The sequence below is a fragment of the Periophthalmus magnuspinnatus genome, chromosome 6 (genome assembly GCF_009829125.3).
Source record: "Periophthalmus magnuspinnatus isolate fPerMag1 chromosome 6, fPerMag1.2.pri, whole genome shotgun sequence".
Classification (NCBI taxonomy): domain Eukaryota; kingdom Metazoa; phylum Chordata; class Actinopteri; order Gobiiformes; family Gobiidae; genus Periophthalmus; species Periophthalmus magnuspinnatus.
In genome coordinates, this window is record NC_047131.1 from 9,458,341 (window position 1) to 9,476,074 (window position 17,734).

Genomic DNA, 17,734 nt, shown 5'->3' on the forward strand with positions numbered 1-17,734 from the left:
AAAGGAGGGGAGGGAGGAGGAGGAGAGAGAAAAGGAGGCGGAAGGAGGAGGGAGGAGGAGGAGAAAGGAGGAGGAGAGAGAAAAGGATGAGGAGGAGGAGAGAGAAAAGGATGAGGAGGAGGAGAGAGAAAAGGAGGAGGTGGGCGGAGGAGGAGGAGAAGGAGGAGAGAGAAAAGAAGGAGGTGGGAGGAGGGGGAGGGAGAAAAAGGAGGAGGGAGGAGGAGGAGAGGTAGAGTCACTTTTGTGTTATACAGGACCTTTAAATAAATATTTGGGAAATTGTTTCAAATCTGGGAATGTTTTTCATTAAACTTATTTTGAAAAATTAAACCCATTACAAACAAGTATAATCTGAATCTGAAATGGCATTTTGAACATTTCATTTATTTTATGTTTTCTCTTTTTGATAGAGTCACTTTGTACACATTGTAAATCTTTATCTTTATGAGTTGACTGGATTCTGTGTGTTTTGTGTTCATTTTATGGACTTGAGATGAGGTCATTTGTTTAATGGGATTTACCTTAAAGACGATGAAAACCAAAGGTGTTGTTGTTTATTTGCATCAATCATCACTGTTGTGTTTTAAAATTAACCAAAAAAAATAATAATAAAAAATAAATAGTGATGATTTTAGTCAAAAGTCACATGATCTTTGACACGAGCTAGAGGAGAGGTCAGAGGTCACGGTTAAACTCTAGGACTGGCGTAAGTACTGCTCCTAGTGATTGAAATGTTCCACAGTATGGCATTAAACTTAGCTAGCATTTACATTACATTGTCTAAAGATTGATTCAAACATAAAATAAACAAATGCATTGATTTAATAACGAGTGTATTTACTGCAAAAAAAACAACCAAAAAAAAACGACATGCAATCTGTACAGAAGGTAGCCTCTCCACAGATCTGACCTGTAGCTTGGCTTGTGGGCGTGACCTGTGTATTTCCATGCAGATGGATAAGTTTAATGCCACACTTTGGACGATTATAGTTAAAGAAAAAGCATCTCAGTGCAGTTTTAAATGAGTTTCATGAAATCAGCCCTTGTGTTTGTGTCGCTCTTTAGTTCAAATCTGTGACACTGTGGATGTTATAATTTCAATCAATATTCATCTTATTCAACTTAATAAAAGAAACAAATCCGCCTACTTCCGGGTTGGGACATTGCGGAGCCCAGTGGGATCTGATTCCAGTCTGCTCCTCCCATAAAAGTGGAACATGGTCATTATTCCTCTGCCCCACAGTGGAAGCTCATATCATAGAGGCCAGAATGTCACCGTCCAGCTCAAACCTTCCATATTACTTTTGGGAACATCTCTGTCCACATTACAGGACCACAGGACATGACTGTTGTGGACTCTGATTGTCTGACATCACTGTGTAAAATGAACCGTATCTGTTGGATAAAGATAATAACGGTAAAGGTCAAAGGGCACCGGGCACTTTCACCTTTGTCTCGTCTGTTATTAAAGCTAACATAATAATCTACGGAGCCTTGTATTTCTATTGTTTGTCCACAGGTCTTTTATTATTTACTTTTGTGAGCTTTTGACCCTGTTCTACTGTGATGAAATGTTCCGCAGTGGAGCTTTAAACTGATCTGTCTTCCATTTATTCAGTGACTTGTTTCTGTATTGCTTCAAAATGGATGTGGATGTGGATCTGCTGGGTCTCCATGGGGATAGAAGAGTTTAGTCACACTGGTTTAAAGTCATCCCGTGGAACATGCAAGGCAATAGCATCTCCATGGAGACAAGCAGAAAAGTTCCATAGTGCCTTGATTCAAAGCTAAACTTCTTCACTCCTTGCGCCCTCTGCTGGAGACTCAAATCATTATAATTCGTGAAAGTCTGAATGTTGAAGTCACTTGTGTTTTGCTCTGTCCGGTGGAAGGGGGCACACTAACCCCACAAACCGCATCCTCCAGCGGGACAGGGGGGCAGGTCTGAGCCGGGACAGCCCTCTCCTACCGGGACACTCCGCTCCACCCGCTCACACTGCGCTCAAACTGCGCTCAAACTGCGCTCAAACTCTGTGGAAGTTTCACCGAGGCTCCGCGCTCTGCCATGCCGGGACTGTGACGCTGATCCCGGGCTGCGCGTTCACTCCTCGCCATGGCACCGTTTGGGAAGAATTTCCTCAAAGCGCGGCTCAAAAACAGGTGAGACTCGGGCTGGGACCAGAGCAGGACCAGAGCAGGACCAGAGCAGGACTGGGGAGCGCGGGGGGTTGATGAGGGGCTGTTGGAGGCGCTTTGTTGGAGCGCGGGTCAGGTTTCTGGAGGCTCCGCGCTTTGAGGCAGAGCGTGAGAATGACAGGTCCCGTGTTTAAACTCAGGAAAACTCCACACGAGAGGGAAGAACTTTAAACTCAAAATACATTTAAAAGTTGTTCTTACGTGATGTTCATCATATTGAAGTTTTATTATCCCGCTTAAGGACAAGTCTTGTTGGATTTGGTGGGACTGGTTTGGTTTGGATTCTGGTTAAGTCTTGGTTTGGACCTGGTTTAGTCCTGGGATAGACTTGGTTTTGACCTGGTTTAGATCCTGGTTAAATCATGATTTGGACCTGGTTTAGTCCTGGTTTAGTCCTGGTCTAGACCTGGTTTTGACCTGGTTTAGATCCTGGTTAAGTCATGATTCGGACCTGGTTTAGTCCTGGTTTAGTCCTGGTCTAGACCTGGTTTAGGTCCTGGTTAAGTGTTCGTTTGGACCTGGTTTAGTCCTGGTTTAGTCTTTTAGTTAAGTCATGTTTTGAAGAGGTTAGTCTGGTTTAGTCCTGGTCTAGACCTGGTTGGGACCTGGTTTAGATCCTGGTTAAGTGTTCATTTGGACCTGGTTTAGTCCTGGGATAGACCTGGTTTTGACTTGGTTTAGATCCTGGTTAAGTCATGATTTGGACCTGGTTTAGTCCTGGTTTATTCCTGGTCTAGACCTGGTTTTGACCTGGTTTAGGTCCTGGTTAAGTGTTCATTTGGACCTGGTTTAGTCCCTGTTTAGTCCTGAAAGGTTAAATCATGTTTTGTACACTTTTAGCTCTGTCCTGGTTTAGACCTACTCCAGTCCCATGTTTTTCTAATTTGGTTTAAAATAATGGTTTCTATTGGTAACCACATGATCCACCATATTTTAGGTCAACTATAAAACACAACACACGTTTAAATAGAGCTAAACCTTTTCAGATTCTGTTTCTATCCCAGTACAGGACTATTATCCTTGTATAGTCCTGGTTTATTCTTGGTTCTTGCAAACTTAAAGATGTAACAGACTAATAATAAAGTGTGACTCAAACATGTGTGAATGAAACAAAACACAATTCCAGGTGTGTTTTTGAGGAGGTAACGACATTATAAGTTAGACCCAGGTCCAGTTTGTTTGTGTCGTTATACTCCATCCTCAGGAGTTCTGCACATGCTCAGTTCGTCCCTGTGTTTACCTGAGGACACTCCACGGTTCAGGTGTAGACTAAAGTGTGCTCACATTTCAGGTTGTAACTCAATCTAGTGTGTTATAAAGTTGTTTCATTCACGTTGGTGTTATCAACGAGGCTGTCTCTCTCTCTCTCTTCAAAGCTCAAAGTGATTAGTCCCACGGCATGATGTCACCAGGTGGTAATACAGGAAGTGACTTTTTATATAGTACTGTAACAGTCCAAGAAAGGATCGCCCTCCTTTTCTCTCTCTACCCTCTCTATCTATTTCTCCCCCCACCCTCCCTCCCTCTTTCCTCTCCTTCCTTCGCTCCCTCCCTCTCTCCGCTCTTTCTTTCTTAAAGGTTTGTCCACTGTGCTCCATTGTTCTGGAGAATTCAGGTCAAGACTTCAGGCCTTTTGTGCGGCCGAGAGAAGAGAAAAAGAGAAAGAGGAGAGAGAGAGAGTGAGAAGAGAGAAAGAGGAGAGAGAGGAGAGTAAATGAGATGAGAGAGGCGAGAAAGAAAGAGTGAGAGAAAGAGAGAGAGTGAGAAGAGAGAAAGAGGAGAGAGAGGAGAGTAAAGAAAGAGAGAAAGGAGAAAGAGAGTGCAGAGAGAGAATGCAGAGAAAGAGAGAGGCAGAGTGAGAAGAGAGAAAGAGAGACAGAAGAGAGAGAGGGAGGAGAGAGGAGAAGAGAGAAAGAGGAGAAAGAAAGAGAGAGAGGAGAGAGTGAGAAGAGAGAAAGAGGAGAGTAGAGAAAGAGAGAAAGGAGAAAGAGGAGAGAAAGAGAGAGACAGAGAGGGAGAAGAGAGAAAGAGGAGAGAGAAAGAGAGAGAGGGAGGAGATAGGGGGAAGAGAGAAAGAGAGTGTGAAGAGAGAGGAGAAGAAGAGGGAGAGAGGGAGAGGAGAGAAGAGAGAAAGAGAGAGGGAGGAGAGAGAGAAAAGGAGGAGGATGTCTGACACAAGTCACTTTTGTATATTTGTTGTCATCTTAGCTGTCAACAGAAAGTATTCACACTGTGGAAGTAGTAGTAGTACTAGTAGTAGTAGCAGTAGTAGTATGTTTATGTAAACCCTCACTTATTTATATAGCACTTTTCCACCCTCGAGACACTCAAAGCACTTTACATCAAGTAACTGCACACACATTCATACACCAGTGCACACACACACACTGGGGGTGAGGTGGGTTAAGTGTCTTGCCCAAAGACACAACAGCAGTATTCATCTGTGGGAGCTGGAATCACACCGCCAACCCAGCGAACAGTGGATCTGACTGCTCTACCAGTGATGTTTATGTGGAGAGCAGGATTTGAAACACCAACCTTCAGATCAGTGGACACACACTCTGAGCTACATGCGTCTGTCTTTCTGGTCTTATTCCATAAAAGCCGCTCACCCTGTAGTTTAGAGCTCCACAAACATTCCAAACTCGTTCCGTCCAAAGTGTAAACAAACAGAGACAACTGCATCAGGAAGGGCATCTGGTTTGGGATTCGAAACACTCCAAATATTCAGTAATAGTAATTAAAGGCGCAGTACCTGTATTTTTACCATCTTAAAACATGAAAAACAGCAATAGTTCAGGTTGCAGTGGTCCAAAGTTATTCTTCACTTACCTTATGCATTCAGAACATCCTAATTATTCACCATGATGAGTTTATAAGCACTTTTCACAACTTTCAGAGACCAGAGACCATGATATATCTGTACTGGGCCAGATAAATTTGATTTTTATACATAAAAATGAGGTACAGCTCCTTTAAAATGCATTGTTATGTCAGGTACAGCGTCTTTAAAGTGCATTGTTATGTCATTTAGAGTTTCTGAATCTCTGCTGTAGTCTGATCGTCTGCTCCAAACATGTAATTATCTCTATTAAGCCTCAGTTCTTCAGATCGTATCACAAACTTTAAACTCTTTCACGTTTTTTTCCCCGTAAACCAAAGACCACAGCACCAGTGTGTCGTCTTAAACAGTGGGATACCTGTGATGTGATGGGCTCAGACGGCGCCCCCTGCCTCCTGCGGTGTGTATAATTACCACGGCGACACTTATCATTACAGTGCAGGAGATGGTTCAAGTGAGGCTCAGACACAGGAGCTGGAACTGAGCCAGACTTAAAAAACACGAGTCAGGATCAGAGTAGCAGTGCTTCTCAACATGTGGTCCCGGGACATCACACTGGAACATGAATCAGGAGTTTGAGAGTTTAAGTCGGTACAGGCCGGGACTGAACAAGCTAACTGAGAACACTACCTGAAGAGCGCAATAATCAAATCACAAAAGCTGCATATATTTGGATAACACAATGTGAAATGTTAGACCTACACAAACATGTCCCTTTATGTCAGATGCCCTCCCTCCCTGCGCTCTGAACAAAATTCAACTTTTTTTTACATGGATCCTGAATCTTATCATAATATCAACCTCAAAAAAATAGCATTTCTATTTTTTCTCCAGGCTTTGTTTTGGTACTTCAGAATAGTAGCTTAGATGCTTGAGAAAGAGTTAGATTGGTTAAAGTTTCACTGTGTAACTTTTGTGGTGGGGGATCGGCCACCTGTTTGTCTCCATGGAGTTGTTTTTGCTTTGCCTGATGTTCCATAGTGCTTATCTATCTTGCATTTATTCAACTACAGGTGTTTTATAACTAAGAAATACAGTTTGCAAGTATTCTTACTGTGAGTGGGCTCGCCTCTCCACAGATCTAACCTGTAACCTCACAGGCTTGTGTCCATGGACAAAGTTAAAGGACATTTTTGTGGCTGTAATTCTCTTTTAAACATACCTTTGAAATAAGTATGTCACATTTTCAAAGTTAAAATAATGTCTGCCTATGAAAGTGTAAACAAAAAATGCCTATGACGCAACAAAACTGGCGCAATGTGAACGGAGCATTTTTGAGGCTCACAGAAGAGACTTTGGATTAATGGATTATAATGAAACAAGTCTGAATGAAGAATAATACAACTCTATGTGTGTTTTTGAGTATAACATGGTTAAAAGGTCAAAAAAGTAAATTTTGTGCCATATTGTCGAACAGTCAAGGAAGGGCAATAACATCTCCATGGAAACAAGCAGGTGGCCAACACTCAAACAGAAAAGTTCTGTAGTGCATCTTTAAGTTGTAGGGCTCAACGCTGCAGCAAATAAACTTTAGCAAGACAGCAACCATAGTTTTCATCTTAGGAATACTTGCGCCCCCTGCTGTCGTTTCATAGTAAAGGCTGCTTCTTGATTTGGAACAAAACTCTTCTAAATAACTCGGTTTGCCTTTTTTTAATTTTCTCATACGTTGCCAGATCTGGAGTGGCGTTTGTCAGCGAGCCACAAGCACTTCACAAATAAAGCGCATTACCCAGAGTGCTTTTAGGCTCCTTCAGCTCGACTTCCTGATCTAATAAACCCACACGGCTCCATTTTGAGGACACTTCAGTGAATCGGGACAATTAGAAAACTCCTGATGCTCTGAACAAAGAGCGGCTCTGTGTGGAACAGAGGAAAACACAGGGAAAGATACAGCCGATGCAGCTCGCCTGGTATGTTTGGGAGGGCATCTGGTGTAAATCATAAAACCAGATACATTTGCGTGGCTGTATATTAAAGGTGCTGTATCTGATTTTTATTTTCTTAAAAACGTGAGAAACAGAACAGTTCATTTATAGTTCATTTTAAACAGTTTGCAGAATCAGACACAGACAGAACACAGTGGACTTATTTTGACCTCAAGATCTGCTTTTATAATATATCAGAACCGGGGCAGGACCCTTTGTTTTTAAACACATGGAGGTCTTTAATACAGCGGTGGGTGGTTTCTTGGTCTCGTCCTGTTTGTCAGTCAGAGAGATGCTCATAGACTTAACAATAGTGCAGAGGCTCTAATTATTTGGCTAGTACACTGTAATCTGCAGATAACACAGCTTTCTACCATGTTATAATGTTCCGTTGATCTCTCCTGGGCCTTATCCGAACCCTCCTTGTGATTAGCAGTATGAACATGTACAAGGCTCCGCCCATAAGCCTACGTCACCCATGCTCCGACAGGACAATTCTCCATAAATGTGCAAAAACATGATACAAAACTGTAGACTACAACTTCACAAACCTGATGTGATGTGCAGTAGCTTCATTAGTTTTAATACACCATAGAAGTAAAATACCCCCGCTTTAATACCCCAAAAAAGTAAAATAGCCCCTTTTTAAGACTTGCCGACAAAGTTCTGGTCTTAAAGTTCAAATCGTTGTATAAAATCTAGTCCTTGTTAGATCTGAAAAACATTGCCTGTGGTTGTTGATCCAAATGTTGCAGATACAGTAGGTGGAGGTGGGGCGGGACTTCCTGTTTCTGATCAGAGACACAGACAAAGAGGAAATGACATCACACTCATCTGAAATAACAGGAATGACCAGATGCGATCGGAATCTGACCTCTGCTTTCCACACGGACGCCATTTTGTTTCCACGATGACAATTAGAACATCGATAACAATTGTGGCAGAATGGTTGTCCTGTCTCCGCCCTTCAGTGAGGAGGTTGTGGGTTAAACTCCTGGTCTCTGAGTGTAATTTGGCTCCTCTGTTGCATATCCTAAAGTGTGAATCCATTTCCCTGGTTTTTGTCACACTGAGATGAGGCAGCTCCAGACACAAACGTGAAAATGTGAAATATGAGAATCAGATACAGGTAGATTTGTGATTTGAGAAAAAAAAAAAAAAAAAAAAAAAAAAAAAAAAACATTTGGTAGAACTTACTTCGAAAGTACATAAATTCTTGTTCTTGACAGAACTTTTTAAATGAATTGATTATTTTGAACTATACTGCGTAACTTGTATGTTTCCATGGATCCTTTGCCTTGAATGTTCCACAGTGTGGAGTTTAACTTATCAATTATCAATAGTTTTTGATTAGTTCTGATTGTTCGAAAAGTAGTTAAAGCAGCACTGTGTAACTTTCTGGAGGTTTCACGTCACCAGCATATGGAAAGATAAAGTTAAAACCATACTTTGGAACATTCTCCATGGAGATAGATAAGTTTTATACTTTATGCTGTGGAATATTATAGTTAAAATAACGACATTTCCATGGAAACAAGCAGGTCAAGCCTCTCCTCCACGCCAAATCAGAGTCAGGTTTGTGGAGATGCAAGCCCATTCACAGTAAGGACACATGTATTTCAGAGCAACAAAAATGGAAAACGTGATTCATGTATTGCCAGGTTTTGGGCTAAAAAGTGACACATTGGGGCTTTAATAGTTAATGCTGTCTACACTGTCAGCTCTGTTTGCCACATGTGAACCATATAAAATATTTTCAATTTCTGTTTGATAATTGTCTCATTGTGTCTGTGTTTCCTGAAGATGACATAATCTGATGAATCTAGGATCACGACACACGTCTTCAAATACACCTGTTGCAACGCTAGGCTAACGACACGGGACACTGGGGACGCTATGGACAGGTGCAAAAACACAATCGTTTATTTTGGACTAAACCAGGAGCAGAGCGATGAGGAAGTGACACGGATCAGGCGGAAACATCTGCGCTTGAATCTGGACTGATGTCCTGTTTGAGGGGCGCAGACAGGAAGTAGAATGTTTGGCAGGAAGTGAGGTGTTTTCAGATTAAAATGCGTCTGATAAACAGCAGCTCTGGTAGGGTTAAGTCTGTCTGGAGCCACTGTACACGAAGCCTTTTTTTTTTTTTTTTTTTTTATTCTTTTGAGTCAGACATGGAAAAACATTTTAAAAACAAGACTAAAAATGGATATTTACTTCAATTATTATGCTACTACTGCTGTTGTTCTTGAAGCTTTTGGGCAGCGATTGGGTCCACGAGAACGAGACAAACAGAAACCGGAATTTGACCCATCCTTCAGTGACCTTTTGTGCGCAATCTCACGTCATTTGTATCTCCTGAGATCTTGTGGTACGAGATTTGATCCCATCTATACTAGTCACTAACTCCCTTCCCATCTTTACAAAAGTTTTATCGTTTTTTTGTGAGTGTTTCTGGGTTCTTCAGAAGCAGAGGGCTGTTACAGTAGAAGGTGTACTCTATCATGTCAGAGCCTGCAGTTTCACCTCTGACCTCACGTCTTCTGGGTGTTTCTTTACAGCGTGTCATTTTGAGTTATTTAAGTCCAGAGAATATATGGGTATGGGGGCCTTTCGCAATAACTGTTAGAATATTACCGTTTATCTATGACACTCTTGGGTGCCCATGGCTGCATCCTGACAGAAAACAATTTGTGTATTTTAATAGGTGGCGTTCACGTTCTAGGATTAGATTATGTAGTGATTTCAGGTGAAGAGCATGGGCCAATTGATGTTCAGCAGTTACCATGGTGACACTATGCGCATTTTTAGCAAACACGGCCAAAAAAAGTCTTAAAACTTATGAAAAAAATACAAAATTGATTTAAACTGTACATTTTCAGGAGCCTGTGATCAATCCGAGCATTCATGGTCCTGTTTAGGAGCTTGATTTTCAACAAAAAGCGAGAGTGACTAACTGAAAAACCGTTGGCTAATGCTAGCTAGCTCGTGATTGTAATGTTATCTTGAATGGGACTTGTTTAACTGCACAAATCCACTCATCTGTTGTAGTTCCAGCTTAGTCAGCTCTTTCTGGTCAGCTTTTGTTAAACCAAAACTCAGATTAAAGCCTAACGTGAGTAACAGAGCTTCAGACACAGCAATGCCTCTAGTTAGCTTCAGCCCCCCAGGGAAAGTAGATGACATCAGCCGTAAAGTATAGAGTAGTTAAGTGATGATGTCATTTACTTTTGTGTCCAACTGGTAACTTCACAGCTGTTCTACCTTTGGTTTTGTTTTGTTTTTTGGTTTGCTTTTTTAACAATGCTGCCTGTCACAAACCCGGAAGTGACATCACACTTAACAGCTCTATATAACTGTGAGGACGGCCGAGGAGTGTCTATATGCTTCACTTTAGACTCTCTGCCCTGTGTCTTGAAGCAGTCGCAGCATTCCTGGAGTCTGATTCACATAAACCTTAAACACAGTCTCCTCTCTGCTCTGTGCGGGACCCACTCTAACCCCGAGGCCTGTCACGGTTGCCTGGCAAATCCAGACTCACATCTCTGTACTTTTTATACAGATTGATATCAGTCTGGTCCCCACGCCCTCTGTTGCCTCTGAAGCCCAGTCAAACGTGATTTGTTTTTTGTTTGTTTTTTCAGTGACAAAAGTGAAACGAAAGAGCTCATGTGTCACTACTGCACATCACATTAGGTTTGTCAAGTTGTTGCGTACAGTTTTTTATCAAGTTTTTGTATATTTATGGAGAATTGTCACATAGGAGCATGGGTGTCGTAGGCTTGTGGGCGGAGCTTTGTACAGAATCTTACAGATAACCGTGAGGAGGGTTTAAATAAAGCCCGGGAGAGATTGCTAGATTATTGAAACCTGCATGGATGACATCTAAAACCTCTTCAGGCAGGTTTTTGATGAAGGAACAACATTAGAACACATATCCACTTTGACATCTTACATCATTCATTCTACTGGGGCTGTGAAATGAATGTACCGGTACTTTTAATCAAGATTGAGATCCAGTCTAATGGTCAGTGATGAGCTTGGGTGTTTTTAATGGACAGGTCCACAGCCAATCCTCTGTCAGTAAAATCATGTGGTCTGGAGCAAGGTTCAGTGTTGACTTTTAATGGCACTGTCTGTATTATTTATGTTCAGCCATTTTGAAAGACATTTGTATATGTTTTAAATCAGACCGATTCTGCAAAATTGACTTTTCAGAGACTTTTTAACCACGTTCTAGTTGTTTGTGACATCTGCACTTCCTTCAACAGTTTTATTTTCTTTATCAGTGATACTCGCATAATTTGGCAGTGTCGTGTTGTCACTTTGGTACAAGTTTGCTGCTCGCTAGTGTGATGTGCAGCTGTCCATAGGAGGGACCGACAGCATGCGGCGCTTTGTTGTGATGATGTTTATGGCGATGTCAGCTCACATTGGACATTGCAGTTTTCTAACACGGAAGTCAGCTGGCTTATCTCTTTTATTAAGTCGTTTTAGATGAATATTATGATTTAAAATGTCCAAATTATAACATAATGATCCTCAGGTGCCAGAGATTATAGCTACAGAGAGACACATTTAATAAGACTAAACTGTGATCAGTCCATATCAGGGGATAAATCATAACACATTTTTGCCATATCGCTCAAGTCTTAAATTGCCATAATAACAATGACTGCTGTCGTTCTTTTCTTATGTCCCATTTCGATTTTCTATCCCTGATGCCGTCCCACTGATGTTGAATCCTGGTGATGTTTTTCTGGAGTTTGTGCCTTGGTTAAATGCAGGAGACATGTCATTTAATCTGTGTGTGAGCAGAGACGGCTCATTTTCTAAAGACTCTGAAACTCGAGATGCTCAGAACAGACTCACACACACAGAACAAGCCCGTGGTCCCACTATGGCTTTTACAGGACCTTTAAAGAGGCCTGTTGTCACGTTACTTAAACTTCCAACTCCATTTCGATAATAAGGAATAAACTCTATACTCAATAGCGATTCTGATACCACAATGATAATAAAGTTTTAGTATCAATTAGTATCTGATTTTCGATACTTTTAACAACTCTACACCAGTTTGAAGATGATTCTGCTTTGCCAGGAATATTTCACGTATGGAGTTAAGCTTATTTATCTCCATGGAGACAGCCAGGTAAAGTTAAAGAGCAATGAAAACGGAAACCAAATTAATGCAATATGCGCACGTTTAAGGCAATACTAAGGAACATTCTAGCCAATGCAATAACGTCTCCATAAAGGCACAAAATGGTGTAGTTCTGCTTTTTGTGGCAGGTTTTCATTCTGTTCATATTTTGTACAATACTTCCCAAGAATATTCCACAGTATGGCATTAAACTTATGTATATCAATGAGAACAAGTTACAGGGCAGATCTGTGGAGATGCTAACCCACTCTCAATAATAATGTGTTTTTCAAGGTATTTATTTAGCACCATGGAGACCTGGTTCAGACTTGGTTCAGACCTAGTTTAGTCCTGGTTTAGTCCTGGTTCAGATCTGGTTTAGACCATGGACACAGCCAGGTAGGTCACGTTGCCAGGTCATGTTACAGAACATTAAACTGAAACCAAATAAAAGCAAGATAGACTTCTTTAATGCCACACTGCGTTACATTTAAAGCAATGCAATAACATCCTCATAAAGTCACAAAATGGAGTAACATCTTTTGATCTTATGTCATAACTTTGTGCGCTAACCTGGACTCCGTCATGAAGCTAAAGTCTCATTAAACAGGCCTGATTCATGCCTCGCATTAAGCTAATGCCTTCCTGATGACATGCTACTGCTCTGTGCTCCATTAAACCTGTTGTCTGGAGTCTGAGGAGCTAACGTCGCTAATGCTAATCACCACATGGTCATTAAATGCAGACGGCTAATATGATCACTTCATATTTGACATTTCATTTTTATTTGATTTGTGATAAGGCTCTATGCATCAGACTAGCTTCAAATGAAGGCTAAAGAGCAGGTTACGAACTGACTATGTAATGTTAAAGTACAGGCTACGGGGTCACTTACGCAAATAACAAAATGATAGTAATAGAAACGGTACTGTAAAACGTAAACCAAGAGATATGAAACCCTACTCCAAAAAATAAGTATTTTCTACAGCTAATACAATACTGCTGCCCCCACTACTACTGTTTAAACTACTGTTTAAATAAAGAGGGGGTATTCTGCAAACTTTTTGGCGCTTTCTACCATGTTATAACATTGTTTCCTCATCAAAAACATGCCTGTAGAGGGTTTAGATGTCATCCATGCATGTTTGAATAATCTAGTGATCTCTCCTGGGCCCTTACGGTTAGCTGTAAGATTCTATCCATAAGTCTACATCATCTATGCTTTCACACGACAATTCTCCATAAATACACAAAAACATGATACAAAACTGTACACTACAACTTCACAAACCTGATGTGATGTGCAGTAGTTTCATTAGCGGGATGCACACTGATTGTGATAGCGCTCTGAAGGGGGAGTGACGCCCCTTCAGAGCAAAGGGAGGGGCATCACAGAGTATCAAAAACAAAAGTGAAACTTATAAAACATGTTAAGGGAATGTAAACTTTTTCAAAAGAAAAAAGGAAACAAGGTGATCTAAATATGTTATGTCTTACAGCTAATACCCCATAGAAGTAAAATACCCCTCTTTAAGAACTGCTGACACAACTTGCTGTCACCAATCATAAAATGTAACATTATTTCAAACCATTTTTCCAACAGTACCAGATATTACTCCATAAACGTTGTGTTGTCCATCATTCATCCCTGTACATATGGTCTAAATACAGGGGGAGTAGAGCAGGATCCTCTGCCTCTGTCCCTCTCACATATTTTGAGTCTAAAAACAGAGCGTAGATCAGAATCACATGTTTACATTTGGCCCACTGTAAACTCTGATAGAATCTGTGTCTGTATCTGTGGAGTTTAACACTACAGCACCATAACATTACAAACACCTATGACCTGAGTTTGACCTGGTTCAGACCTGGTTTAGACCTGGTTCAGACTTGGTTCAAGCCTGGTTTAGACCTTGTTTAGACCTTGTTTAGACCTGGTTTAGACCTGGTTTAGACCTGGTTTAGATCTGGTTCAGACCTGGTTTAGACCTGGTTTAGATCTGGTTCAGACCTGGTTCAGACTTGGTTCAAGCCTGGTTTAGACTTGACCTGGTTTAGACCTGGTTTAGATCCTGGTTTAGACCTGGTTTAGATCTGGTTCAGACCTGGTTTAGACCTGGTTTAGATCTGGTTCAGACCTGGTTCAGACTTGGTTCAAACCTGGTTTAGACTTGACCTGGTTTAGACCTGGTTTAGATCCTGGTTTAGACCTGGTTCAGACCTGGTTTAGACCTGGTTCAGACCTGGCTTAGACCTTTTAAATCTGTTTTTTTGGTGGAGTTTAGGTCATTTCATTTATTGTTTTATTAGGACCGTGTACAGTTACATTAAGCACAGTGGCAGATATGTCTATACCAGATTTTAGTTCATAGCTGATTTCCATCTGTGGTCCTGGTGTTTAGCATCTTCCATTTGTCTTTCACAGATCCAAAGATGTCGAGCCATCACCGGGGAAGGAGATCCAGGTGAGCGTTTGTGGGGAGGACAAGGTCGTGTGCGGCGTCACCAAACACACCACATGTCTCGATATGATCCAGGCCCTTTTAGACGATCACAAAACCATTCCCGAGAGCAAACGGCAACTCCACGGAGAAGCCAAGGAATTCTGCCTGGTTGAACGCTGGAAGGGCTTCGAACGAGCGATACCTCCACTGACCAGGATTCTACGACTGTGGTACGCGTGGGGCGACCAGCGTCCTTTTGTGCAATTCATCTTGGTGAAAACGTCGGATTTTGTTGCACAACCGACAAAGAAATCTACAAAACCGAAAGGGGCGAGACCCAAAAGATATGAGCAAAACCGCACTCCGCAATCGCTGCCATCAGAAAAGCAAAAACGCGTAGTCAGGAAAGCGTTCCGGAAATTGGAAAAATTGCATAAGGAAAATAAAAGTTCGCTTGGATCAGAGGAGGTGGACAAAATGGTGCAGCTCATTTTAAACCAAGATCATACAATCCGCGAGCAGATCCGAAGAATGAGAGATTTAGATTCAGAAATTGAAAGAATTGAAGTAAATTTTCAACGGGATGAATTGGAAGTACAAGCTTGCGGAGGTTGGAATTTTGATATTGAGGAGCAGCTAAACCAGTTTTTGTACACCAGCGATGGTGTTGAGCAGCTGGAATCGCAGGTCCAGAAACATCACAAACTAATCCTTAAGCTGTCTGAGGAAATTGACGAGGAACTTAGGAAAGAAACTGAAAAAGAAGGAGCCAACAGTCCACGGATAAACGAGGAAGTGTACGGAGCTGAACTCGAGCGACTCCAATCTGAAATCAAGCGCACCCTTTTCGCCGGAGTTTCTTTGCAAAACCAAGCTAGCGATTTGGACAAACAGCTAAAATACTTTGACGCAGCGCTAATTATGAAAGACGAAGAGTGTTGGGAGTTAGCATCGCAGCTAAACTCGCTACAAATGACAGACTTTGCTGAAGAAATGTCCCAGCCCAGCGTAACGTCTTGTAGCGTTTTGCAGAAGGTTAAACTTAAAGATAGCTTGCATCCATTGGAGCTAACAGACACGGACTCGGATACGGGAATAAGCTCCACACATAGCCAAGATTCCCTCTCTCCTGGTTTTGACTTTCCACCGCCTTTGGACACAGACGTCTAGACAAAAACAACAGGAATTTGTTTTTAAAATGGTTTCTCTTTGACCTCGTTTGTCATGCTAGCGTTTAGCGGAGTTAGCTTGTCGCAAAGATGGATTACAATGGGTGATTCATGGGCTTAACGTGTCAAAGATAAACAAGACGTGAGGGATTTGGGGCAAGTTGCTGCGAGGTTTTAAAGTGACAAATGTATTAATCACAAACCAAATATGTTGTTTTTAAGATTGTAGAGCAGGGGTGTCCAAACTGTGGCCCGGGGGCTAAATGCGGTCCTCAGACTAGCCTTTGCTGGACCTCAGGCTTCCAGATGAATTAGCTGAAATTAACATAAGCATAAGTAGTACAAGTTTATGAAAGCTCCACCATATTTACCCCAGTAACAAATGACTGAAACAACACAGATTTATGTTTAGAAGGGCTACGATCAGTCAGCATCACCGCAATCATATTCTGACAGGGGCTGCACCAACGGGGGGGCTTGAGGGGGCACTAGCCTCCTCTTGAATGGTCAATGCACCCCCATAGCTCTGCCAAAGATGTTTGCCCCACTTTCATAGCACATCCAATCTTGACTAAAATCGTTCTTCAAAATGAGACTCCAATAAAAAAATAATCCCATATTAGCTTTTATAAATCACTACAGGGGCTGACAACATTTAAACTGGTTTGGTAAGGAAATATTTACATGTTACGTGAGCACCCACATTGAAAATCTTAGCTACACTTCAGCTTCTCCAACCAAAAATGTGCGGTGCCGCCTCTGTATCCTGATAATCTATACAGACTATACATTTGAAAAGACCTTTTAGAACAAAGACAGCGGCATTATTAAATCAAAATTCATATTTAAATCATTAACACACTTGGTAAATGTTCTCTGTTTTAGGAATCTTCAGATGTCTTTATTTTAAGGTCCAAAAATGAATCGTTGACTAGTTCACTGCTAAAATAATCATTAGTTGGAGAAATCGGAATTTTGAAAAATTCCCAAATCATGAAATCGTGGATTATTAAGAAACAAGTTTACTCCTGATGTTTGTACTTGTAAAACAGGTTTACTCATTCAAATTTATCTATCCATCTATTTTCTTCCTCTTATCCGGGGCGGGTCGCATGGGCAGCAGTCTAAGCAGGGACTCTTAGACTTCCCACACGCCCGGACACTTCCTCCAATTCCTCCGGTGGGACCCTAAGGCGTTCCCAGGCCAGCCGAGAGACATAGTCATTCTAACTGAAACTATTATTATTACTTACCTTTGCAAATGTAACTGAAGACACTTCACAATTCACTTAAATGATCTTAAATACCATAAGAATGTAAATGTAAAGAGCCTCCCCTGTTTGAAAGGTCCTGCTCAGACTTTGATTAAAATCTATTAAAATCGTGATGGTCCAGTGTGTGAAAAAAAAACAAGATGATAATTTTTAGCCATATGTGCAGCCCTAATACTGAAGTTCTGAGAGTAAAGAGTCAAAGCTCTGACCTCTGATCAATATCTGGACCTGGATAAAAACAGTTTGGACACTCCTGTTCTTTGGGGTCTGGGACAGAATGACCCAAACTGAAAATCTGCAAAAACTTTGAAAAAACTGAAAAAACTTTGGGACTGGTTCCTGTCATTATTAAATTTGTTCTATTGACTTTTATGGTCAGAATGTTATGGCTAGTTTTGTATTGTAAAAAAAAAAAAAAAGAACAATTTAACGTCTTATTTGTAAATTCATTTTTGTACATTCTTATTTAAATTAATATTCATTTATTGTGTAACGTGTACTTCAATTATATATATATTTCATTTTGAGAGAAGGAGGCCGTTTTGTTTATTTCATATTTCCACATTATAATAAGGTTGAAGATTTTTTTTGTATTTACTCTTACACATTTAATAATAATTTATCATTTCAGTCTGCGTCAGGGAGGGCATCTGGTCTAAATTGTCAGAGGATTTGTTGCGATGAGTTAAAAAAAATAATATTGATTTGTTATAAATTTAACCATACACTGGGTAGATA

General features: G+C 41.0%; 1 protein-coding gene across 1 annotated transcript; it reads left to right on the top strand.

The window, feature by feature from the left end:
• The first annotated feature begins 1,975 nt into the window (after positions 1 to 1,975).
• On the top strand, positions 1,976 to 17,400 carry rassf9 (Ras association domain family member 9). The gene is made up of 2 exons (XM_033968752.2): positions 1,976 to 2,160; positions 14,535 to 17,400. Exons 1-2 carry the CDS (start codon positions 2,114 to 2,116, stop codon positions 15,721 to 15,723), a joined length of 1,236 nt encoding a protein of 411 aa, XP_033824643.1. The 5' UTR covers positions 1,976 to 2,113; the 3' UTR covers positions 15,724 to 17,400.
• The last annotated feature ends 334 nt before the right edge of the window (positions 17,401 to 17,734 follow it).

What these genes read in the sequence shown, in the direction of transcription:
- rassf9 (XM_033968752.2), top strand. Translation starts at nt 2,114, where the DNA reads ATGGCACCGTTTGGGAAGAATTTCCTCAAAGCGCGGCTCAAAAACAG. An exon ending in AAAGCGCGGCTCAAAAACAG is followed by an intron (nt 2,161 to 14,534) that starts GTGAGACTCGGG and finishes TGTCTTTCACAG; the next exon opens with ATCCAAAGATGTCGAGCCAT.